Source organism: Camelina sativa, chromosome 4 (genome assembly GCF_000633955.1).
Source record: "Camelina sativa cultivar DH55 chromosome 4, Cs, whole genome shotgun sequence".
Lineage (NCBI taxonomy): Eukaryota > Viridiplantae > Streptophyta > Magnoliopsida > Brassicales > Brassicaceae > Camelina > Camelina sativa.
Window position 1 is genome coordinate 24,052,767 of NC_025688.1, and position 24,855 is coordinate 24,077,621.

Genomic DNA, 24,855 nt, shown 5'->3' on the forward strand with positions numbered 1-24,855 from the left:
GTAAACGAGTTTCTTGCACCGCGGTGGCAGCAAGTGATTCTCTCTTCTCTTACTTGTTTCTCTATAACCATGCAATATCCTCTTCATTCTCCAAGACTTAATTAGGTTTTCTTGTTATGTTTGTAGATGCAACCTACGAATGTCACCTTGGGGAGAACCATACTTGAAAGCAGAGGACTGAACTATGATGATTACATGTATTGGGTCTCATTATGTGCCTTGTTTGGTCTCACTGTTATCTTCAACACCATTTTCACTCTAGCTCTGAGTTTCTTGAAATGTAAGGATATCCAAAGATTGTCACAAGCACAAACCCACATATAAAAAAAAAAACTGACGAGCTTCTTTAACACATGACAGCTCCCACATCATCCCGTGCCATGATTTCCCAGGACAAGCTCTCTGAGCTGCAAGGAACAAAAGATTCATCAATCAAGAAGAGCAAGCCACTAGATTCCACAATAAAGACAAAAGAGGATTCAGGTGAGATATGTTGTCTTTCTTTCTTCTACTCACACAAACTCTTCCTTTTCCAGTCTCCATCAACCTAACAATGCCTTTGCTGATCAACAGGGAATATGATCTTACCTTTTAAACCCCTCACCATAACATTTCAAGACTTGAACTATTACGTCGATGTCCCTGTGGTAACAAGCTTCTGTAGATTCTTGGTTAATTATAATAATAAAACCAGTTTCAACTTCAATGGCCATCAAAGAGAGAGAGTAATACATGTCTGGCTATTTTGCTAATCTCAGGAGATGAAAGGTCAAGGGCACAATGAGAAGAAGTTACAGCTTCTCTCAGACATCACCGGAGCTTTCAGGCCCGGAGTTCTAACGGCGTTGATGGGAATCAGCGGAGCCGGTAAAACCACATTACTCGACGTTCTCGCCGGAAGAAAAACAAGCGGATACATCGAAGGAGAGATCAGAATCAGCGGTTACCTTAAAGTACAAGAAACGTTCGCACGAGTCTCAGGCTACTGCGAGCAAACAGATATACACTCACCAAACATCACAGTCGAAGAATCCCTAATTTACTCAGCTTGGCTCCGTCTAGTTCCTGAAATCGATCCCAAAACCAAAATCGTAAGCCCTAATTCTACAGGGCATCATCAACACTGTGACCTAGAAATCGAAATAAAGAAATCATCTGAAAATTCGTGCAGAGATTTGTGAAGCAAGTTCTGGAGACGATCGAGCTTGAAGAGATCAAAGATGCGTTGGTGGGAGTGGCGGGAGTGAGCGGATTGTCAACGGAACAAAGGAAGCGGTTGACTGTAGCGGTGGAGTTGGTGGCGAATCCGTCGATCATATTCATGGACGAGCCGACAACAGGGCTGGACGCAAGATCAGCCGCTATTGTAATGAGAGCTGTGAAGAACGTAGTTGAGACTGGACGTACCATTGTTTGCACTATTCATCAGCCTAGCATCCACATCTTTGAAGCCTTCGACGAGGTCAATGTTTCCAATTTTTTATGCTTAAACCTTATAAATATTTTTAATTTTAGGTCTTTTTTTCTTTTTGCTAAGTTTTTTTAATATATTCATATCATATGTTTTATTATGTTCAGTTGGTTCTTCTGAAGAGAGGTGGTCGCATGATTTATACTGGACCACTCGGACAACACTCATCTTGTGTCACTGAGTATNCGTGCAGAGATTTGTGAAGCAAGTTCTGGAGACGATCGAGCTTGAAGAGATCAAAGATGCGTTGGTTGGAGTGGTGGGAGTGAGCGGATTGTCAACGGAACAAAGGAAGCGGTTGACTGTAGCGGTGGAGTTGGTGGCGAATCCGTCGATCATATTCATGGACGAGCCGACAACAGGGCTGGACGCAAGATCAGCCGCTATTGTAATGAGAGCTGTGAAGAACGTAGCTGAGACTGGACGTACCATTGTTTGCACTATTCATCAGCCTAGCATCCACATCTTTGAAGCCTTCGACGAGGTCAATGTTTCCAATTTTTTATGCTTAAACCTTATAAATATTTTTAATTTTAGGTCTTTTTTTCTTTTTGCTAAGTTTTTTTAATATATTCATATCATATGTTTTATTATGTTCAGTTGGTTCTTCTGAAGAGAGGTGGTCGCATGATTTATACTGGACCACTCGGACAACACTCATCTTGTGTCACTGAGTATTTTCAGGTTAGCTTTCAGCACAAGTAACAAAAGTCAATTATACTGGATTTTGGTTGTGTTGTTAGTAATCTTTTCAGTTTTGTTGGGGGTAAATAACAGAACATCCCCGGAGTTGGTAAAATTAGAGACAAGTACAATCCAGCAACATGGATGCTAGAGGTCACTTCACAATCTGTAGAGACTGAACTCAACATTGATTTTGCAAAAATCTACAACGAATCAGATCTTTACAAGTGAGTAGTATCTATAGATCTTAGTTACGGCTAGATTTGTGGTTCCTTTATGATGTGACTAATGAGTAATGAGATTTATGTGTTATTGTTTCTACAGGAGAAACTCAGAGCTTGTTAAAGAGCTGAGCAAATCGGATCCAGGGTCAAGCGATTTGCATTTTAAGAGAACTTTTGCACAAAACTGGTGGGGACAGTTTAAATCTTGTTTATGGAAGATGTGTTTATCTTACTGGAGAAGCCCTTCTTACAATTTGATGCGAATTGGTCACACTTTAGTCTCTTCTCTCATCTTTGGTTTACTCTTCTGGAATCAAGGGAAAAAAATGTAAGTTTACATAAAAATATTCCAAGTTTCATTACACTATATTTAGTACGTAATTCACTTCTCTTTGTATGTTTTCTGCAGAGACACTCAACAGAGTTTGTTCACAGTTCTAGGGGCCCTTTATGGTCTAGTCCTCTTCGTGGGGATAAACAACTGCACCTCAGCTTTGCAGTATTTTGAGACAGAGCGTAATGTTATGTACCGCGAAAGATTTGCAGGAATGTACTCTGCGTTTGCATATGCATTAGCTCAAGTTGTGACTGAGATTCCTTACATATTCATCCAAAGCGCAGAGTTTGTGATCATAATATATCCTATGATTGGTTTCTATGCGTCTTTCTCTAAAATGTTGTGGAGTCTCTATGCAATGTTCTGTAACTTGCTCTGCTTCAACTACCTTGCATTGTTCCTCATCTCCGTTACTCCAAACTTCATGGTCGCAGCTATTCTCCAGTCTCTTTTCTTTGTTACTTTTAACCTTTTCGCCGGATTCTTGATCCCAAGACCAGTAAGATCTTTATCTTTGATCATAATCTTTGATCTTTTACCTTATCAGATACTTAATAGTGCTTTCTTGATGTTGAAAAAATTGCAGCAAATACCAAAGTGGTGGGTATGGTTATACTATATAACCCCGACATCTTGGACACTCAACATGTTTTTCTCGTCTCAGTATGGCGATATTCATCAAGAGATCGATGCATTTGGAGAAACAACAACGGTTGCGATATTCTTAGAGGACTATTTCGGATTCCATCATGATCGTTTGATGATTACAGCCATTGTTCTCATTGCATTTCCAGTTGCATTGGCTACTATGTTTGCTTTCTTTGTTGCCAAACTCAACTTTCAAAAACGATGATAAATTAAACAATTCATATACCAACACAAACTTTTCCTTAGACCATATGATAGACAATGTACCAACCACTACAAAAGATATCAAATGTACTTAAATATGGATTGTTTTGTTTTTTTCTGGTGACAGTTTTAAACTATTCTATTTATAACTGATCACGAAAATTGAACAAACCTTTACTTCATTGTTTTGGAGTTTTGCAGGTATCAAGCTCCTGAAGATGAAAGCTTGAGGAAAGCAAATTTTTCTGACAATAGCATTAGCCTCTTAATCTATAGTTCAAACCCCAAACTCTTCCTTATGACAGAGAGACAATGGGAGAATATCTTTAGCAGCTTCAAGATCCTATGAACACCATACCGATACGTTTTTCAGACGCCCTCTGGGTAGTTGCAGAGAACTCATAGGAAGGTGAATATGATGCTAGAAAGCTTTGAAAATTACCTAAATGTTCAGCAGTTTATGACTCTTTCTCGGTTAACGTCTTGTCTCAGGATTTAGAAGATCTTCGGTTTTGCTTTCTTTTGATACATTGCTTTCCTGCCCTGAAACACTATCTTTTGATGGAGATTTGACTTCAGATGTTGCATTACTAGTGTTATCACTATTTGATTCTTCAGGCTGTTTCGCCTGTTACAAAAAAAACATTACATTGATAGTTAAGATAGATCAGACATATCATCTAAGTTTGTGGAAATGTAAAGATGGAGAGGAAAAACAATGCTAAGTCTAAGCAGAATATTTCATTAGCTAGATTGGCATTAAGCACTTCACCTTGTTCCTGTCACGCCAGCCTAGCCCAAATGATAGGAAGCCTGTCCTCTTTTTAGGGCTCTCCGGTGCAGGACGAGGAAACCTATACAACGTTGAAGAGGAAACAATATAAGAATTATCTTCTTAAACAGCATTGACTTGAGCAGTAGTACAATAACAAACACATCATAGCAAATGTAAAACTGAGTGATGTGTATCTATAGAAACAGGTAGATTCTGTTTTTGGTATGTTACCAAGTTTTTGGAAGATTTATACAGAATCAAAGCAGCCAAATAAAACATAAAGATAGGATCTGGTTTTTGAAGTACCTTGGAGATGATAATGCTTTATTTTGACCTGATTCATATTGCAAAGTAGCTTCGAGAGTTGATTCTGCTGTAACTAGTTTCTTCTCCATCTGAGCTAGTTGGGTTGCAAGCTTCTCATTTTTTTCCTGTACTTCCAAGAATATTATCAAGCTAAGATAAAAGATGATGTATCTCTGATTGAATGTTTGAAGATACAAAGTGAGATGGCCAAAGCACCTGAAGCACATGTACTGCATATCTTTGTGCAGCTGCATCCTGCTCTGCACTTATCCGAGCATCTTCTGTAAGCTTTTGGTCTTGATCAACTTTCATTAAGACCTGAAGCACGCGTCACAAGGTAGATTAAAACACCGATAAGTGTAGCGTGCGCTTTGCACTTGTGGGGTAAATACATGAAACATATACCTGAAGCATTGCTGTTTCTTGTTCTTTTTTGTCAGAAAGAACTTGTTTTAGTTCTCTCACTTCCTTTTCAAGTTGTTCAATCTGTAAAATTAAAGGTTTAGTTTTTAGTTTAATCAGTATTTGTCACTATCATTAACAATCAATGATACAGTAAAAACAATCAATGATAGTAGTTCCTCAAGCTAATAACATTGTTTTGAGGAAGTCTAGATTTACCTTTGCACTTAATTCTAATCTGTTATCTTCTTTGACCATCTCCATCAAAGCTATCTCTAGTTCATCAGCTCTACAGAAAGGAGTAATACATATTAGGATTAAACTAGTATCAAAGACAATTAAGTTTAAACTCCTTGAATAACGAAAAAGAGAATGTGAAGTAGAGTAACAATAACCTCATCACAGCTGATCTTTTCTCCTCCAACAGTCTGCATAGTTCAACCTTCATCCATACCACCTACACAGTAACTGTTATGGGTGAAATTTAAAAAGAGTTGCATATTGCTCATACTTAATCAACTACAGAATAACATGAACTCAACCATATTACCTTGAAATTTACTACCAAGAACAAGATATAGTATATGATTATCATAAATTATTAGATGATTGGCTCTGAAGGACAGAACATAAAACAGAGAGTATGGAAACAAAAGTTACCTGTTCTTGAAGATCTGGTAAAGAGTCTACTTCGGAATCAACATTTGCGCCATCAAGATTCAGAGAACAACTAGGCGAGCGAGATTCATCATCACCATCAGTCCTTTGAGTAGGCTTTTGTTTATCTATTATAGAGCCTTCATGTTTAAAACTATATAACTTAGAAGCCAATCCTTTTTTATCCTTCCAGACTCGACCCTTCTGTATTCTTTCCTCGACAATCTCTAGTACCGCAGGTCTATGTATTTTCCTCAGCTCCTCTAGTCTAGCTTCATTCGTCGACATATAACCCATACATGCAGTCAAAACAAGTTGACTGCTATCAAATGTTGAACTAGCGAAGCTTTGTAGTGAAGTAATAGCATCTCCTGCATCTTTTGTAGCCACTATTGCAGGACCTAAGAAAATAAAGAGTGAAAGTAAAACTTGTTTCTTTCAAACACACACTTTTGATACATAAAAGAGTATCAGCTATACCATATAGTTCCATTAAAGCAAAGGCTGTTCGAAACAACACTACACGGTTTCCTTCAAAGAGAAGCACATCCCACATCCGCAGAACTGAGACCAAGAAAACAGATCAAAGATGAAATACAACTTTCATTCCTTTGACATAAAATGAATGCAGAAACTTTTGTTTAAAGAACTCTCACCACATTCCCAGGGAATAATGTTGACAAAAATAGATAGAAACCAAGGCCCAGAGATCCAAGCTACCTGCACTCCCAAGTAATCCAGATGATTAACTGCATCAGGAGGATTATTGGAATAGAAGAAACGATCACATTGCTCTGTATAAGGTGGAAATATATATATATATATATATATATATATATATGAAGAGAAACTTGAATATAAAGATGAAAAAAAACGAACCGAGTTTTGGAAATCTTTCTCGCATCAACTCTTCAAAGACTAGTTGATCAACCTAAGAGAAGTAGATTCACAATGGTAAGATAGAAATGTTGTAAGAAGACATAATCAGAAAGCCTTTTGGGATGAACTGTTTACCTGAGATTCTATCATCTCTTCTGTATAGTAGCCATCAAAATAATCATCAATAATCCCAACCAAAGTCCTGAAAATATACAGTAACGCAAAAATCAGCTCATTGTGACAGCAGAATCACTCATAACAATGCATGTCAGGATTCAAATACAGAGAAACCAAAGCTGTATCACTCTACCAAAATGCATTTTCCTCTGGCATCAAGAGAAGCAACAGTCCAGCAAAAAAATTCATAGCCTGCAATTTTACAGGATCATTGTTAGCTTAGCCTAGCAACAATTGTAACAACTAATAATGAATTAATATATAATGCTATTATGCAAAGTTCCACCACCGATGGAATAAACATGACTAGAGATGCACTATAGGAACTAAAATATAATTTTCAGATTATTCTTTCCTAGCCCAAGTCACCTGACAGTAGCCAACAGACGGGTTGTGACAAGCATAAGCTAGAAGTATCCGTCTTAGGGAATCTCGACCATTTTCATTCAAAGCAGGGTGGCCTGGGAATGTTCGAGGTATATCCTGTATAGTAATCATCATGACAATATAAGAAACTTTCAAATTCAAAAGACTTAGTGCTAAAGTTCAACGTGCATTTATCTAACCGAACCTTTTCAATTTGTTTTTTCCATTTTCTTTGGACATCAGATGAGCTTTCATCAGAGTTAGTTATCTGGGCCAACAAATCCTGATAGTACCTCTCAACTCTTCTTGCTTTTACACCTACAAAGGCTTGCCAGACCTGTGAGTGTAAAAGTTAGACAACAAAAGTACAAATTTAATTCAGTGAGATGGTAAAAATGAATGAGATGGTTAGTCTAAAACTTACCTCCCCTCTGAGATCCTTTGGTACTCCCAAACGAACAAGTACCTCAAGTTCTTCATACCAAGGGAAAAATGGCTCTGGAGAAACACTATCCTGAGCATCATGTTCTTCCTTTATCGAATGTGATCTACTCGTGGAAGCCTCACTGTCACGGTCATTGTCATTTTCCCCGGAGTTTTGCTCAGACTCTTTAATAGAAGCTAATGATTCGTGTGACGGTGAAGCATGTTCCCCTACTATACTCTTCTGCTTGTTTTGCATATACTTTACGTTCTTTACACGAGAACACATCATTGCCTCTATGGACGCAAGACAAGGTCTAATATGAGCCCATTCAATAACTGAACGGGACTTTGTTTCCTTTTGTGCTTTTTCATCATCCAATCCACATTTATCTGCTTCTTCCACAAGCTTTTCTGCCTCATTCTCTTGTTGGGTGTGTACATGATCAACAGGTTCTTCTACTGGTTGAGATTGTTTCTCTTCATCAGATTCACTTTCAACTGAAGACTCCTTCGCTTTCTCAGATTCAAATCGCTCATCCACATCTCTCACAGATTCACTTTTAACTGAAGACTCCTTCTCTTTCTCAGATTCAAATCCCTCATCCACATCTCTCACAGATTCACTTTTAACTGAAGACTCATTCTCTTTCTCAGATTCAAATCCCTCATCCTCATCTTTCACAGATTCACTGTTTCTTCCAAGACTCTTCTCCTTCAAATATTGGTGCTTTTCAACAACATGTGCCTCCTCAGCTGGCTCTTTCTCTTTTGAATGCTCACCATCTGTTTCAGTACTATCTTTTTCAAGATGCTTCACTTCTAAACCACCAGGTTCACAAGAACCAGAATCATGATTTTCATTTCTTGAATCATTTTCTGAAGCACTCTCCTCTCCAGAGTCCGAATCATCACCATCAGCCGGTAATGTATCCTGAAACTCCTCTTCTGAGGAACAAGGTTCAACGGCGCTGTCTTGACGGTCAAGAAAAATCTTCCATTTCTCTGCTCTCTCTGTCTCTTCCTCCTATTCCATTAGTACAGAATTTCGTAAGTTGGAATGTAGAAACAACACACAAGCCCCATACACATTTTGATTTGACATACCACCGCATACATGAATTCTAATGCCATGTTTTTTTTTATCTACTAAATGATCTGAGAAAGCAAATGAAGCATGCTGAGAAATAAGAACTCAACTGTATAAATGCTAAGGTATTCTTGATATCTCTTAACGTGTTGAGGTCTCAAGGCAAATCCATAGGCGTCCCTGCAGTGCCAATCAAAAAAAAAATCTTCAAATAACGTATGATGATAATATAATCACAAAATTACGAAATGATCATATGAGAAAGTAATTACCTGGAATCTACCTCCAGTGAGCGTTTGCTCACCAAAGATAACAACATAATATTTCACAAAGAAGCCTATTTCTAATTCCCATAGCTTTTACTTTACAATATTACCACACCGCACAGTACTACTCACAAATCTCAAATCCATTCACAGTTTCTAATGATTTATTCTAATGATTAATTAACAATAACATTAAACGATGATAATATGAGATCAAAAGAAGAAAACAAAAGCTAGGATCATCGGTTTCGTTTGGTACTGCGATTGAGAGAAATCGTCAACGAGAGAGATTACCGATTAATCAGGGGATAATTAATTAAAAAAAACATATATACGGATTAAAAAATTATCACCTGTCTCTTAGATAGTTGTGGACGACAAACAAGTGTTTCTCCGTCATGATCGGTCATGCACGATCAAATTCTTGTTTTATTTTTATTTTCCAGCAAAACGAATTAAAAAATTATATAGAAAAATTATAAAAATATGAATTTCTAATCGATTATAGAAATAAATCATAACGTTAATTCTATCAGTTTAATACTTTAATTTGGAACTAATTTTTCTGTCTGTTTCTTACAAAAAAGAGAGAAAAAAAAATAACTCAAAATTACAAAACCTGGCAATAATATCTACTTTATCCACGTGGCGTATTATTATTGGATACTAGTTAACTTTGTGAGCCCACCTACACACGACGTGGACATTGTAGAAACAAAAAAAAAAATGTAAATCCATAAAGTATGAACTATTTACATGATTTGATACAAATTATGAGTGAATTGATGGTTCTACCTTGGTTAATGATAGATTAGACTACTTGATTAGAACATGGAAAATAAAGAAAAAGAGATAAGTGATCAAATCCCTTATACATAGGGAAGATGGTATCACTCTAGTAGACCATTGAGCTCGTTTTTATACTAATTGTCTCAGTTTATATCCAAAATGAAGAAAAGATAAAGGCTAAGCTAAGGTCGATCCGTGCAATTGCAATGAAAAAAATATACTGCTTCCTTTGTTCGGTTTCATCGATAGGTTCCAAAGAAACGTCACTTTCGTTCTTTGGTAACAAAAAAAACACAAGAAGAAAGAGACATAACATTATGTCATGTGTGTCGTGTCGTCCTCCCCAACTCTTCTAACACTTTGAATTTATTACTATGAAACTCTACATGTGTCCTAAAGCCTAATCAATCCCTTTATTCACATGGCCTCTCTCTTTCCATTACCTTTTTGTATCAATCAACCCACATTTGTCTTTGATCTTGGCTTCTCTCTTCTTGTTCTTGTTGATTACTATCTCTCCATTACCAACCAATCTCCTCTATTGAGCTTGTCCTTAGACTGGTGATTAACAAAAGTAGTACTTTATACTATCTAGTATTTCTTAGTAACTTTATGATCCATGCCATGAGAAACGGTTCTGATTCAAAGTTGGTTAGGGGAGGAGAAATGGATATTCTTGATTCTTGAATCCTCTTAAGTTGCATCTGAGCACCAAGAGAACTCATTACCAGCCTGTGATTCTTCTTCATGACTTGAGGTTGAAGCAACAACACTTGCTTCACCAGAAGAAACATCTTTGAGCTTTGAACCTGAATCATTTTCCATGGAGGCAACATTCTCAGTTGCATAATCAGTTTTCTTTTTCTCTACAGTTCCATTTTCATAACTTTCATCTTCTTCTTCTTCCTTGGAGGCTGAAGTGCAAACCGACGATATACAAGAAGCTTCAGATGAACTCAATTGCTGATCAGATCCCTCCGAACTGTGTGACCCTTTAATGGATTTAAGTTTCTTCATCAGATACTTAAGTCTCTTCTCTGCTTTTTCCCTTAATCTGATCTCTTCTTTCAGATTACGCTCCAACTCTTCCATCTGTTTCCAAGAGATCAGTAAAGGTTGTCTCTAGAGATAAGATAAAATATCAACTTTTTACCAAAGCCAGATCAAAACTAACCACTTTAAAACAACACTTCTTTTGGTCGTCCAAGAAACTAAAACAGAGTAATTAGTGATACTCTCTTGATAGTAAACTAATTAGAATGACTCTTTCATGGTTCTTGATCAAACACAGTTTCTTAAAAAGGAATGAAACTTAGGATTTTATGAGTTACCTTTCTGGTAATAATCTCTGCTTCTTCTTTTGCAGATCTTGAAACTTGCCTCTCTGCAAGTAGTCTCCCTCTTAAACATTCCACAGTTCTGAGACCTTCCTTTTCTTCTTCTTCTTCCATCTTCTTACCTGCAAAATTTGTTCTTAACCAAACAAAAAAAAAACACAAAAGTAGTTCCTCAGTCTCTATATAAAAGCTCTTAAATCACATATATATCTATATAAGTAGAGAGAGAGAGACTCACCTGCATTTTGTGTTGTAAATGGAGTGATCAATGGTCATACTCATACTGTTTTTATCATTCAACAACCAAAACCAAATTGGTAAAATCTTAAAGTTCAACTTCACAACTAACTGCAAACAAAAAAAAGAGAAGAAGACCGATGTATTGTTAGATCATGTCATTTAATGTTACATTCAATAAGGACCATATCAACATCATACTTAAAAATCGACTTACCTCGACACTCTTCAAAACAAAATTTTCAAAAATACTTCCAAGTTCAAAGAAAAGAAAAGAAAAACAGATCCAGATTCAAATCCAAATCCCCCTGAGACTTGAAGATAGGAGGGAAATGAACCTAAAAACCCCCAAAATTTTGAAAAACAAAAAACAGAATCTGTCGTGTAGGGACAATAAATAAGTTGATTTGTAAGCAAAACGACAGTGTGGGCTTGGACTTTTGTTGCCTGCACTTCCCGTGAGTTGGTAAAATCTCTCACTTCTCAAGACCCTTTTAAAAACATATCACTGTATTATACATTTTTGTTACTGCATAGTTTGCATATATTATCTTACATAGACAAATATACATGTGCACATGAGGAATCATCCTGATTGTTTATGCTAAGATTAAGATATATAAATCCATAAACCATAATGTTGTACTTTGACGTTAATTCCAAAGAAAAAACCAAAAGTCTTCACTGTTTTTGTTGTGACGATTCTAGTTTTACCAAGTGTCACAGAACTCTTCGTCAAAAAAATGACTTTTCGTTTTTTGTTTTTAATGTATCGGTTGCATTTATATGCCTACTTTATTTCTGTGTTCTGATTCTTGTGTTGTGCGGCATTATACTATTTGTTGATGTAAAATATCGAAAACAAAAAAAAGTTTCAGACAGTACTGTAATCGAATAAAATTAAGGAGATGAGAAAATTCTTGTGACCCTCTATAGATCTGAGAGTAAATCATTAGAGGTGGTCACGCTGAAATATTAATGCTCCCAACCTTACCCTAAGTAATTGTTTTGGTTTACTTTACAAATTTTACAAATTAGATATGCTTAGCAACACGCAAAGACAAATTAAGTGATTACTGATTAGTAAATAACATAGAGCTCGCGTGTACTTCACTCTGGGACCAAAAATTAACTACCAAAACAACCATTAATCATAATAATGCTTACTTTGTGAACCAAACTAATGAATCATAAAAAAGTGATGTTCTTATTCTTATTAGCAACCCTACCACTTCAATCAATATCACTTCATTTACTCTCAAGTTGAAGCTTGGGTTTGCTGTTTCTATCAACTATTCAACCCCATGTTCGTTCAATCACAACTACAAAAATCATGGGAACAAAATCATTAAATAGCAACTCTCTGAAAAGCCCCAAAAAGAACAAAATCATCATTTACTGTAGATGCCCCCTAGAAAAAAAAAACTTTGAACTTCATGGCAAGAAAATGCATAGGAGATACTTAAGAAAGGATCAATAAGTTTCATCAAGCTCTTGTTTCATGATATACTCTTTGTCCTTCATTGACTCAAGTAAACCCTCTATTACATCATACATCTCTTCGCTTCTCTCACACGAACTGTCTTTCGCAATGAAACTACGTAATCCTTTATCAGTTTCGATCCAGCTAGTTCCAGGGATTTTCTTCAATCCAATTCTGGTCATCTTATCCCTTACAATTTCCGCTTCTTCCCATCTCCCTGCTTGAGTGTACAAATTCGCCATGATAGTGTAGTTCCCTGTATTTTCAGGTTCCATCTCAAACAAGCGATCACAAGCAAACCTAGCAATCTCCACATCACCAAGAACTGAAGCTCCATTCAACAATGCACCCCATACTTTAGCAATTGGTTCGATTGGCATCCTAGCAATGAACTCCATTGCATTCGAAAGTTTTCCCGCCCGGCTGAGAACACTTACCATACAAGCATAGTGCTCAACACCAGGCTCAATGTCATACTTTGTTACCATATAATCAAATATGTCCTGCGCCTTATCCGAATCCCCAGAGTGCGCAAAAGCTGAAAGAACAGCTGTTAGTGTGACATTGTCTGGCTTAGTTCCAAGACATTGCATTTGTTCAAACAGTCTACAAGCAGAATCAGAGTCCCCATGAACAGCATATGCTGTTATAATTGCAGTCCAAACGATCAAGCTCCTCTCTATACAGTTATCAAAAACCCTTTGAGCTCCTGGCAGGAATCCTAATTTGGCATAGTTATCTATGATGGAGGTGGTGACATATATATTGCTGTCAGCGCCATTACGGATAGCAAAAGCGTGGATTTCCTTACCCCCTTTCAGATTTGAACTATATGTCAACGAAGGAAGAAGGCTCGAAAGAGTCACCGTGTTTGGCCTAGAGCCACATCTTATCATCTCCCTAAATGAGTTTATAACCTCCTCATGATGATTGTTCTGCATAAGACCCGAAATCACAGCATTCCAAGTACTCAGACCAATGTTTTCCATCTCACTAAATAAAGCCATTGCTTCTTTAACAAGTCCATGAGCCATATAACCTGAAATTATAGCCCCATGCGTAACAGAGTCTTTCTCACTCATCTCATCAAACAATGCTCTTGCATAATCCAAGCTACCACATTTAGCATAAAAACCAATCACAGCATTACACAGGGATAAATCCATCTGAATTTGATTCTCAATCATCTTCTTGTGAACTTCCATCCCGAAAACAAGATCACTAGATTGTCCACACGCCTGCAATACGCTTATTACAGTGACTCCATTAGGCTTCAAATCAGGGCAATCCAACATCGCTTTATACAACTCTTTACAGTCCTCAAAAGACCCACTTTGAGAATACCCGGAAATCATAGAATTCCACGAAACAACATCTCTCTCAGACATTTCATCAAACACTTTCCTCGCAGACTCGATGTTATCACACTTTGTATAGTACGTGATCATCCCATTGCCCACGAAGACATCGGAATCAAACCCACCTCGAATAACAAACCCGTGAACTTGTCGAGCCAGTGAACCCAACCAAAAACCATCATAGCCGGACCAAGCCTTCAACACACAAGAGATACTAACAGAATCTGGCCTGGCGGCACCTGAAGAGCCAATCCAAGACAAGAACAACGACAAAGCATCGAAATACATCTCACGCGAAGTATACGCGATGAGAAGTGCGTTGTAAGAGAAGGCATTTCTAACGGTAATTTCGTCGAACACATGGAGTGCTTGGCGGAAGCGATTCTCCCTGGTGTAAAAGTTGATGAGCTTGGAAGCGAGGAAGTTGTCAGGCGTGACGGAGAAGATGACAATGCGCGCATGAAGCTGAAGCGCGTGGAGAGGAAGTCGTTGACGGGTAGTAAAGTGCTGGATGAGGTGACCGTACGCGCCGCCGTCGACCGCCGCTTTGTTTAGCAAGCCTAGCAAGGCTCGTTGAATTTCGAATCCCAACTTCATTCATATCTAACCAAAAAAGCTAAACCGGAGAAAATAAACATCTTCATTATATACCAAAGCAAGTTAATGGGCCTGTTAATTGGACTTAAGCCCATATTTAAAGTAATTTATACGTACATACTGACCGATGGAGTCGTCGGTGTTTTTTTAAGTTTCATGTCTTTTCTGAGAAAACATCATTGTAGAGCTTTCAGTTATATTCAATCTCGATCTGGCTACAGTCGATCACTGAATCGTGATTTAACCAACGAAGCAACTGAAGTCGAGAGACGAGCTCGTGCTCTGAGAGTTTTAGATATTATATCTTCGAAATCTGGTGGAGCATCGTCGAGTCGTCAGAATCATTTTGGTTTCGTTCAGGAATTTCTACAAACAGATTCGAGGCGATTCATAGGTTCAGCGATTTCCGATGATTTTGATCTCTCGAGAACAAAAAATGGCGTTTCGAGCGTGCTTAAAGAAGTTATGTTGGAGGATTCTTCAAGATTTGTCAATGGCGGTATGCAGCAGCGTGATGGGTGGAGTTTCGATGGCTATGGGTTATCGTCCGCCGTGAGGTCTTGTGGGTCGAGTGGAGACTTTAGAACAGGTTATGGGTTTCACTGTATGACGTTAAAAAGTGGGTTTATCTCAGATGTCTACGTTGGAAGTTCTTTAGTTGTGTTGTACCGAGATTCAGGTGAGGTAGAGAGTGCACATAAAGTGTTTGAAGAAATGCCTGAGAGGAACGTTGTTTCGTGGACGGCTATGATTTCAGGGTTTGCGCAGGAATGGCGTGTGGATCTCTGTTTGAAGCTTTATTCAAAGATGAGATATTCAACTTCTGATCCGAATGATTATACATTTACGGCTCTCTTGAGCGCTTGCACGGGGAGTGGAGCTCTAGGGCAAGGGAGAAGCGTTCATTGCCAGACACTTCGAATGGGTTTTAAGTCGTATCTTCATATATCAAATGCTCTCATATCGATGTACTGCAAATGCGGTGATTTGAAGGATGCTTTTCGTATCTTTGACCTGTTTTCGAACAAGGACGTTGTCTCTTGGAACTCTATGATTGCTGGTTACGCGCAGCACGGCCTTGCAACGCAAGCAATCGAGCTTTTTGAAGTAATGATGCCTAAAAGCGGAACAAAGCCTGATGCAATCACATATCTAGGAGTCTTGTCATCGTGTAGACACGCGGGTCTGGTTAAAGAAGGAAGAAAGTTCTTTAATTTGATGGAGGAACACGGCCTGAAACCAGAACTCAACCATTACTCTTGTCTGGTAGATCTTCTCGGCAGATTTGGTCTGTTGCAAGAAGCCCTGAAGCTGATCGAGGACATGCCAATGGAACCAAACTCAGTCATATGNTATTCAACTTCTGATCCGAATGATTATACATTTACGGCTCTCTTGAGCGCTTGCACGGGGAGTGGAGCTCTAGGGCAAGGGAGAAGCGTTCATTGCCAGACACTTCGAATGGGTTTTAAGTCGTATCTTCATATATCAAATGCTCTCATATCGATGTACTGCAAATGCGGTGATTTGAAGGATGCTTTTCGTATCTTTGACCTGTTTTCGAACAAGGACGTTGTCTCTTGGAACTCTATGATTGCTGGTTACGCGCAGCACGGCCTTGCAACGCAAGCAATCGAGCTTTTTGAAGTAATGATGCCTAAAAGCGGAACAAAGCCTGATGCAATCACATATCTAGGAGTCTTGTCATCGTGTAGACACGCGGGTCTGGTTAAAGAAGGAAGAAAGTTCTTTAATTTGATGGAGGAACACGGCCTGAAACCAGAACTCAACCATTACTCTTGTCTGGTAGATCTTCTCGGCAGATTTGGTCTGTTGCAAGAAGCCCTGAAGCTGATCGAGGACATGCCAATGGAACCAAACTCAGTCATATGGGGATCTCTGCTTTTCTCTTGCCGTGTTCACGGAGATGTGTGGACTGGAATCAGAGCTGCAGAAGAACGGCTGATGCTTGAACCTGAATGTGCAGCCACGCATGTCCAGCTGGCGAATCTTTACGCCAGTGTCCAATACTGGAAAGAGGCGGCGACAGTGAGGAAGATGATGAAAGATAAAGGACTGAGGACGAATCCAGGTTGTAGTTGGATCGAGATCAATAACAATGTTTTCATGTTTAAAGCCGAAGATGGTAGCAACTGTAGAATGCTAGATATTGTTCTTGTTCTTCATTGTCTTGTAGATCACATGGAGTTCCTCTAGATTAGTCTTATAGTATATATACCAGATCCAGATATTTTCTTCATATATTTTGGCCATTAACGGTTACAACAAGACCTAGTACTAGTGAAAATAATTTATAATTACGTAATGAACACACATTAGTTATTTAATCAACCAGGTAATCAAATGAATATAGCTGTATAAGGCGGTAAAATGCACCAAGAGTTCTCTAAAACCCTCTCAGCTCTTTTGACTTTGTTCTAAATGACGTATTTTCTTGAATTATTATAATGAGTTTCTTGAAATTTTCTTTGGTTTGTAATAAAATTTCTATGGTATGAGTTCGCACGATTGATAAAAGGAATCGAATCTATAATTTTTTTCTTTCTGAAAAGGATCTTAAACATAAGCTGAAGAAAATAAAGTTACTCTTTCCAACTGGTCCTCTTTTAAATACCCTTCCCCACTACTACCGCACTCATAAGACGACGACAAAACAAAAGTAGAGGAACACAGAGAGCGACATGGATCTGGTTTGGGAAGATTTTTTCAAGGATTACGAATGGCTCATCGTGTTTTTGAAAGGCATGGTGAAGCCTGCGGCGGCGCTCGCGGTTGTGCTTTTGGCTGTGGTTCTCTCCTACTCGCAGAACCTCTCTTTGGAAGGAGAAATGATATACTCTGTTTTCAGATCGTTTGTTCAGCTCTCTGTTATTGGATTTGTTCTTCAGTTTATCTTCAACCAAGAAAACTCTGGCTGGATCATCCTCGCTTATCTCTTCATGGTCTGTTCCATTCAAACTCTAGGATCTCCTCTGTTTTTCGATACTTTTTCTTATTTATTCAAAATGCTTTGATCATTCCGTACAGGTCTCTGTCGCCGGTTACACTGCCGGACAACGTGCTAAGCACGTGCCACGTGGGAAGTACGTGGCAGGAGTATCTATCCTCGCCGGAACTTCAATCACGATGCTCATGCTCGTTATCCTCAACGTCTTTCCTTTCACTCCGAGGTATATGATCCCTGTCGCCGGAATGATGGTCGGAAACGCCATGACGGTCACCGGAGTTACAATGAAACAGCTTCGAGATGACATCAAGATGCAACTCAACCTGGTAATAAATAACTATATACTTTTACAACCTAAACCGAACCACATTATCGGTTTAATTAGACTTTCCGGTTCAATCAATTTGTTTAGGTGGAGACAGCATTGGCACTCGGAGCAACGCCAAGACAAGCGACGTTGCAACAGGTGAAGAGAGCATTGGTGATCTCTCTATCTCCGGTTTTGGATAGCTGCAAAACCGTTGGGTTGATCTCTCTACCAGGCGCAATGACTGGTATGATAATGGGTGGTGCGTCGCCTCTTGAAGCTATTCAGCTTCAGATCGTAGTCATGAACATGATGGTTGGAGCAGCCACGGTTAGTAGCATAACCTCTACGTATCTTTGTTGGCCATCCTTCTTCACTAAAGCTTACCAATTACAAACTCATGTCTTCTCCTCAGATTGAAATTTTTTATAAATATCCATACTCATAACAACAACCTTTGAAAACTTGTTTGAAACAGAACACATCCAACAATATGTCTTAAATAGAAAAACTCTTGATAACATGAACTTAAAGGGGTCCAAAGCAAACACACTTAAACGAGAAAGGAAGTATCTAGCAGTCGGTCGATCCAATAGTACACATGCTAACACCTGTAACCTGAGGCCTTGAGCCATCAGAGAGTTAAGGGGACTCGCTTCCTCTAGGGGAAGCACGGTTTGGCTCGTAATCATCATCAACAGGGCTACGGTCCTCTCTTGGGCTGTCACCGCCGGCTCCAGAGTTTCTGCCATTCTCATTGTCTTGGGGGCTACCACCATCACGGTCTGAACCATCTTCCTTTTGAAGCTTTGGAGATGGTGGCGGGCTCCCATCAATGATCTTTGGGCTGCCTTCATCATCAAGAACCGGACTACGATCTCGGCCTCTTGGTGACAGAGAGTCATCCATTCGCTTTGGACTGCGTGATCTCTCTTCCACACTCCTCTCTCTTCTTCTCACCGGGGATCTTGATCGACTGACCATAAAGAAAAGAAGAAGTCAATCAGAGTGCTATACAATTAAAACCATACACAAAGCTATAGAAAGCAGTTACTCAGATTCATGCTATTAAGTTCATATCAAAAATCTAATGCCTGTAAACATCTACACACACCAAGAAGTTGAAGATAACAAGCAGTTTTAAGAGGGAAAAGACTAACCTGTAGCTTCGGCTAAGACTCCGGCTTGGGCTTCTTCTACGACGAGGAGGAGAACGGGATCTTACAGGTGACCTGGAGTAGCTTCCACTCCTCCTGCATACAATTCACAAAGAGTTATAAGAAACCGGAAGGATAACAAAAATTTCACTTTTTGATAAGAAATGTTTTATACCTAAGCTTCTTGGGGCTGTTTTTGCAGTTTCTCTCGATGTGTCCTCTCTCTCCACAACGGTAACACTTGTTCTTCCAGTCCCCTGCTGTGCAGTCTCGAGCCCAATGACCGTCAACACCACAGTTAAAACAGCGACCAGACCCAGGAGGTGGGCCTCTGCTATCATAATCCCGAGAACCACGAGGTGCCTATTCATGATATCCAAGGCATTAGCATCAACCATACATATAAACAAACAATAGATCATGAAAATAGAGAGAGCCAAAAAAAAAAACTCACTCCTCTTGAAAACTCCACAGTGATGCGACTCCCATCAATGTCGCGTCCATCCAAGTAATGTCTCGCGTCATCAGCATCACGGGGATCACTAAATTCCTGTTTCAAAATTGTTAGGACGAAAACCGCATGCACAGTGTGAATATTTCCCAAATCATACATAGTTTACATGGCTTTTTTTTTATCAGCCAAAACCTTACGGTAAAAAAGAGATTTTACTTACAACAAAAGCATAATCTCGCTTCATATCCACATCGCGAACTCTGCGGAAGAAATTGTTGGCAGAAAAGTAAGGCCATCACATCATAAGTACTTGGTAAACACCATTTTGAGACTGAGTCTCCGTTTCCATCAAAACACACACACACAAACAAAATCAACAAACAGATTCGCCAAGGCGGCCCCCGCCCCTATACACTTGGCAAGAAATTCCACCAAGTCCACCCATTCATCAAACACCTCCAGGTCCCAGAGACCTTCAATAAGATCATTCAAGTTAAAAACATACACTAAACCCTAGATTTCACAATCTTTACCCCTCGATACTTAGGTGTTAAACTTTCTGCATAATGTTCCTCACACAATAGCAAACAAATTCTAAGAAAAGACGAAGAAAGCACATTGAGATTGTCATTTAAACCCCATCACGTAGAAATCAGATTACTTTCATAATCATAAGTAGAGCGAGAGCGAGAGAAGAGACCTTCAAATCTCAATTACCTTCCGAATCTGTCGAAAAGACGTTCAAGGTCTCGGGTACGAGTACGAGATGATAAGCGACCAACGTACAGACGAGTGTTCCCATAGCGATCATCGTAACGAGGCATTGTTCAAACTACACAAAACAAAAAAAAAAAGGACAAAAGAAACCATAAATTTTGAGCATTACCACTGTATAACAAAACACGTCAACAACAACAACTCCAACTAACCCAAGACCTAAACAAAAAACCTCCCACGAAGAGTCAAGATTTCAATCGAACGTCACTCAATCAAGATCGTTGGAGACGAGAAGAAAAACTAACCGGAAGGAAAGACATGCACCGCAGATTCATCAAACCAAAGTAAAAAAACGTAAAATTCGAGAACGGGAAACACTAAACCTCAATCCGAATCATCAAATTCAACACAGATTCACGATACCTGGGGGGGATTGAAGGAGCGCACCGCGTAACCCGGAAACCCTAATTTCGAAACGAAAGGGGGAAGAACAGCGTTTGGTAAGGCAAAAGCCTGGTTTTCATAAAGCATATAAATGGGCTTCAGACAGAACCGACTAGATCCAAAAACGGTAGTGATTTGGCGTTTCTCTACAACCAACCGGTATAAGGTGTTTAACCAAAAAGAGATAAAAATCGCTGATATTTACCAATTTTGCAATCTATTGGGCCTTGAACTGTAATAAGCTCATTTATAGCAAAATAATTTTGGAAACCATAAAATTAGCTTTTCATAACCAAGTAAAGAGGTTTGCCATTTTTGTATAAATTACACATTTACACTTAATCACATTTTGATCAAGTCAATATATTTAGTTATTCATCTTCATATAACAACATTTGATATGCATTTAATTAAGGGAACTGATTAATTATAAGTGTACAGTATATTGAAAAAATACAAATATTTAGGTGGTAAAAAAAAGAAAATAAATTACATGTTTTATTCTTTTCCGAAATTTCACAAAACAACCCCAAAAAAAAGGTTAAACGATCACCTGCGTTTGTTCTTGCTCCCAATCAAGAGTGTAAAATAAAACAAAACCCTAAAGAAGAAACCCCAAGCAACCGTGATCCACAAACAATTCCATTTACTAATATCCGTTATCCCTTGCTGCTTCAATATATCAATCCCCGTCGTCACACACGTCTCCGCCGTCACATTGATCCCCAATACACCGCTCATGCTCTTCAACAGAGTCAGTTTCATCGCTTCGGGGACCTGCCCCAACGGCGAGTTGTCGAATATCTGAACTCCTCTAACGAAACATTTCGTCCGATCTTCGAATTCGTTCTGCAACACTCCTTCGTAAGGGTATTTCACTAGTGAGAGGTAATGAAACCAGATCCAGTAGAGTGGGATCCGATCTCTTGAGATGAAGAATCCAGAGAAGAGGAGGAAGTAGGCTAAGATCGCTACGACGACTGTGAATCCGAGCATCACGTTTGAGACTACGCCGGATAGGAACGTTACGAATGAGCTTCCTGCCCAGAACGAGGCGAGGATTGTGAGGTAGAAGAAGAGGAAACCGCTGGAGCCACCGGCGAGTCCAACGGCCCAGAACGTTGTGGCGGCGAAGCTCGCGGAGAGGAAGATCAAAGCAGGGATTGAGATTATGGATTGAGAGAGGACGTATGAGGATCTTCGGTAAGCGTTGTAAGCTGTTTCTCTCATGAATATGTAACGTTCTTGTAGGAAGACTGGGATTGCTTCTGCACATGTGTAGAATGTTGTGGACATTGCGAATGCGAAGAACCCTAAACGTTCTTGGACTCCTTTTGGGGAATTGTCTAGATTAGTGAACATTGTTGCCAAGATGATTCCTGTGACCATTACGGCTCCTAGCCGCATTGCCAAGAGCTCTGGTTGTCTTCTTGAATTTAGTATAGCACGTTTGCCTATGACGATCATTTCGATCCAGAAAGGGTTTGCGAATGTTTGGAATGAGGTTGTTAGGTTTGATGTGTTGTTTGTTGCCCCTGAGACAAGTTTCCCTCTAGAGATACTTGCGGTTATCGCTTCTTTGAGGGTTACGTTGGTGTTTCTGTTGTTATAGCTTGGTGCTTGCTTGGCTCGCCATTGCTTGTGGAACTCGACGAGTGTTTTGGTTCCTTCTGCTGAGTTTTCTAGCTCACGGATGAGATCGAGCGCGAACTCTGTTTTGTTCTCGTTTTCAGGAATCGGGTGCTCGAATTCTGAGAAGAACTGAGGGAGATGTGTTGGTGAGCCGCTGTAAACCGTGTTACCTCTTGAAAGGAAGATTAACTTATCTAGCAAACCCATGATTCTGTAACTTGGCTGATGGATGGACATGATAACTATGCTGCCACTTTGTGCGATTCTTTGAAGCACTTTGATAACCATGTATGCACTTGTAGAGTCAAGTCCCGAGGTTGGCTCGTCGAGAAAGAGGATAATGGGGTCATGGATTATGTCGATTCCAATTGAAACTCTTCTCCTTTCTCCTCCAGACACACCTCTGTGGCCTTCATCACCAATCACTGTTTTTGCAGCGTTTCTTAAGCCTAGTTGGTCAATCAGAGCTTGAACCCTTGCTTTCTTCTTCTTCTTGGAGAGTGAACGAGGGAGTCTGAACTCTGCCGAGAACATTAGAGTTTCCTCCACAGTAAGCATTGGGAAGAGAAGGTCGTCTTGCATCACGTAAGCTGATATGACTTTCTGTAGGCGGGATTCAAGAACTTCTCCGTTTAAAGTGATAGAGCCTTTGAGGCTGTCTTTTGCGATTCGGTTGGCTAATGCGTCGATCAATGTTGATTTACCAGATCCACTAGCTCCAAGAACCGCCATCATCTCCCCTTCATGAGCTTCACCTGAAATACTGTTCAGTAGTATCTTAGTGTTCACGGAGGAACCATTTCGTGACTTCCCGTAGCAAGCAAGGGGATTAAACCTCTTCTGGCTCTTCACGCTATATGTCAAGTCGTTGAAAGAAAGAACAAACGGGGAAGATGATATCGAAGAAGCTGGAGCTGAAGTCCATGTATCGAAAGATGATGTAGAAGAAGTGATAGGTGAAGCCATTTCCAGTGTCCGGCGAGCTACACTTTGGTCATTCCTTGCATCCTCCACATTCATTAGAAGCTCGGCGAATGTGACAGAGACTCTAGGCGTGTCCCTTGGATATCTTTGAGGCTCCATGGACGTCTGGTTCACATAAAACAGAGGAAGATCATTGTTGCCAGCTACACGTTTGGATGGAGATAATTTAACGAGTAAGCCAGACATTTTCTATGTTTTTTTTCTTCTTCTTATACTTTTCAGGTTAAATGGGTTTTACAACTCATACCCACAAAGAAGATATGAACAAGAATGATGAGAGAAACTATATAAGGCAAAAGCTTTCGTTAGAAGAATGAAAGAGATACGAAATGGTCAAAATAGTTGGTAATCTCTAAGTATCTAACGATGTCTTTTTGGTTTTGTATATATTTTGATGTAATGTATTAACCTAAAAGTATTTGGGTTGGTGAGAAGTTGTACAAAAACCCCTTCTCTGTTGTTCGTCCCCATTGTGTTTATGTCTATTAGCTTAAGCTACTTTGAAAATTCGCTATTTTTTAGTGTTTGTTTAATAACTTGGGTTTAGTTACACGGGTTTTATGCGGTTGGAAAAATAAGAATTATAATAGTACATATGGTGTTGATGGTTGAGAATTATGTACATCGAAATTTTCATTACATGCTAGTTAGTAGATGTCCAAATCGTGTTAAACCAGAACTCGTACCTATCTTACGATAATAACGATATAAAATTGTCGTTTTTTCTTTTAACATCTCACCACTTCTCGAAGACTGTCTTGTGTTTTTTTTAGCTGACATTCCAAAACTAAAAAAAAAAAACATGTTTTTGGACCAATTTTGGTCTAGCAAACAAAGTCACCTTCCCTTTTCTCATTCAAAAGACAATATAACATGTTTAACAATATAAATAATTTTAAAAAGAACAAAAATCTGTTGAGCTAATTGACCTATTTTACTTATAAAACATATTATAATCTCCTAACTTATTTATAGTTTAGTTTGTACTATATTTGGTTATAACTAATAAGGTAACATTTATTGTATAAGTCTACGTATTCCATTACATGTTCAGAATCAATCACATACATGCGTGGCAAGATATTTTATATAAAAAAATGCAAAAAAAAACTAGAACTTTAACATGTTCATAATAAAAGAGGACAAGACTGATTTAAAAGAAACAAAGTTTACAATTCGAAATTGGATCACTCTTCTCATTAGTCAGTACTACTCAAAAATTCATAAGCTATAAAGTCTACATTATTACAGTAGGTGTCTTGTGCAACATGCCCATATTAGTGATTAATAATTTTTTGAGAAGTATATAACAAAATTGGACTAAGAAAAGTCATTGGAACAAAATTAAATGTGGATACGACTTCAATAGTATGATGATGAGTGGGCTACACGAAAACCCAAAAATTCTAATTACAACATAATAGGATAAGCTCAACGTGACGAAGTAAGCATATAATATATATCCCCCCAAAAAATGCGTAA

General features: G+C 38.9%; 8 protein-coding genes across 12 annotated transcripts in view; 3 read left to right on the forward strand and 5 right to left on the reverse strand.

Moving 5' to 3' along the window:
- Positions 1 to 3,666, forward strand: part of LOC104782152 (ABC transporter G family member 33-like) — a 6,929-nt gene extending 3,263 nt beyond the window's left edge. The window contains exons 13-23 of the mRNA XM_010507007.2: positions 1 to 33; positions 127 to 280; positions 361 to 483; positions 574 to 647; positions 759 to 1,091; positions 1,665 to 1,955; positions 2,072 to 2,155; positions 2,249 to 2,382; positions 2,480 to 2,707; positions 2,789 to 3,215; positions 3,303 to 3,666. The exon at positions 1 to 33 is cut by the window's left edge and continues 22 nt beyond it. Coding sequence (XP_010505309.1) covers positions 1 to 33; positions 127 to 280; positions 361 to 483; positions 574 to 647; positions 759 to 1,091; positions 1,665 to 1,955; positions 2,072 to 2,155; positions 2,249 to 2,382; positions 2,480 to 2,707; positions 2,789 to 3,215; positions 3,303 to 3,569 — 2,148 coding nt within the window. The 3' untranslated portion in view covers positions 3,570 to 3,666. The remainder of the gene's footprint in view (positions 34 to 126; positions 281 to 360; positions 484 to 573; positions 648 to 758; positions 1,092 to 1,664; positions 1,956 to 2,071; positions 2,156 to 2,248; positions 2,383 to 2,479; positions 2,708 to 2,788; positions 3,216 to 3,302) is intronic.
- LOC104782151 (ecotropic viral integration site 5 protein homolog) lies at positions 3,620 to 9,331 on the reverse strand. Of its 3 annotated transcripts, none has more exons than XM_019244934.1 (19): positions 9,263 to 9,331; positions 8,754 to 8,823; positions 7,555 to 8,580; positions 7,336 to 7,467; positions 7,134 to 7,247; positions 6,898 to 6,956; positions 6,723 to 6,789; positions 6,588 to 6,639; positions 6,365 to 6,457; positions 6,189 to 6,272; positions 5,712 to 6,109; positions 5,447 to 5,508; positions 5,271 to 5,340; positions 5,055 to 5,135; positions 4,866 to 4,967; positions 4,650 to 4,774; positions 4,341 to 4,422; positions 4,011 to 4,196; positions 3,620 to 3,911 (listed from the first exon to the last, which is right to left on the reverse strand). In XM_019244934.1, exons 1-18 carry the CDS (start codon positions 9,307 to 9,309, stop codon positions 4,044 to 4,046), a joined length of 2,817 nt encoding a protein of 938 aa, XP_019100479.1. In that variant the 5' UTR covers positions 9,310 to 9,331; the 3' UTR covers positions 3,620 to 3,911; positions 4,011 to 4,043. The 3 variants fall into 3 exon arrangements, with proteins under 3 accessions (XP_019100479.1, XP_010505308.1, XP_010505307.1); XM_010507006.1 differs by lacking the exon at positions 9,263 to 9,331 and adding an exon at positions 8,916 to 9,201 and having other exon boundaries at positions 6,368 to 6,457; XM_010507005.1 differs by lacking the exon at positions 9,263 to 9,331 and adding an exon at positions 8,916 to 9,201.
- LOC104782153 lies at positions 9,906 to 11,739 on the reverse strand. The gene is made up of 4 exons (XM_010507008.2): positions 11,490 to 11,739; positions 11,274 to 11,383; positions 11,030 to 11,171; positions 9,906 to 10,790 (listed from the first exon to the last, which is right to left on the reverse strand). Exons 2-4 carry the CDS (start codon positions 11,315 to 11,317, stop codon positions 10,392 to 10,394), a joined length of 585 nt encoding a protein of 194 aa, XP_010505310.1. The 5' UTR covers positions 11,318 to 11,383; positions 11,490 to 11,739; the 3' UTR covers positions 9,906 to 10,391.
- On the reverse strand, positions 12,505 to 14,723 carry LOC104782155 (pentatricopeptide repeat-containing protein At2g37310). The gene has a single exon (XM_010507009.1). The coding sequence runs from the start codon at positions 14,708 to 14,710 to the stop codon at positions 12,746 to 12,748; it is 1,965 nt and encodes a 654-aa protein (XP_010505311.1). The 5' UTR covers positions 14,711 to 14,723; the 3' UTR covers positions 12,505 to 12,745.
- LOC104782156 (pentatricopeptide repeat-containing protein At2g37320) lies at positions 14,853 to 16,960 on the forward strand. The gene is made up of 2 exons (XM_010507011.2): positions 14,853 to 15,817; positions 16,349 to 16,960. Exons 1-2 carry the CDS (start codon positions 14,867 to 14,869, stop codon positions 16,925 to 16,927), a joined length of 1,530 nt encoding a protein of 509 aa, XP_010505313.1. The 5' UTR covers positions 14,853 to 14,866; the 3' UTR covers positions 16,928 to 16,960.
- On the forward strand, positions 17,321 to 18,449 carry LOC104782158 (protein ALUMINUM SENSITIVE 3). The gene is made up of 3 exons (XM_010507014.2): positions 17,321 to 17,673; positions 17,759 to 18,004; positions 18,091 to 18,449. The coding sequence occupies exons 1-3, from the start codon at positions 17,413 to 17,415 to the stop codon at positions 18,403 to 18,405; spliced, it is 822 nt and encodes a 273-aa protein (XP_010505316.1). The 5' UTR covers positions 17,321 to 17,412; the 3' UTR covers positions 18,406 to 18,449.
- On the reverse strand, positions 18,431 to 20,848 carry LOC104782157 (serine/arginine-rich splicing factor RS2Z33). Of its 3 annotated transcripts, none has more exons than XM_010507012.2 (7): positions 20,737 to 20,848; positions 20,314 to 20,428; positions 19,817 to 19,856; positions 19,597 to 19,692; positions 19,318 to 19,505; positions 19,146 to 19,238; positions 18,431 to 18,961 (listed from the first exon to the last, which is right to left on the reverse strand). In XM_010507012.2, the coding sequence occupies exons 2-7, from the start codon at positions 20,418 to 20,420 to the stop codon at positions 18,628 to 18,630; spliced, it is 858 nt and encodes a 285-aa protein (XP_010505314.1). In that variant the 5' UTR covers positions 20,421 to 20,428; positions 20,737 to 20,848; the 3' UTR covers positions 18,431 to 18,627. The 3 variants fall into 3 exon arrangements, with proteins under 3 accessions (XP_010505314.1, XP_019100480.1, XP_010505315.1); XM_019244935.1 differs by lacking the exon at positions 20,737 to 20,848 and adding an exon at positions 20,619 to 20,639; XM_010507013.1 differs by lacking the exon at positions 20,737 to 20,848 and having other exon boundaries at positions 19,817 to 20,069; positions 20,314 to 20,404.
- On the reverse strand, positions 21,142 to 23,687 carry LOC104782159 (ABC transporter G family member 2-like). Its single transcript, XM_010507015.2, has one exon. It carries the CDS (start codon positions 23,557 to 23,559, stop codon positions 21,307 to 21,309), a length of 2,253 nt encoding a protein of 750 aa, XP_010505317.1. The 5' UTR covers positions 23,560 to 23,687; the 3' UTR covers positions 21,142 to 21,306.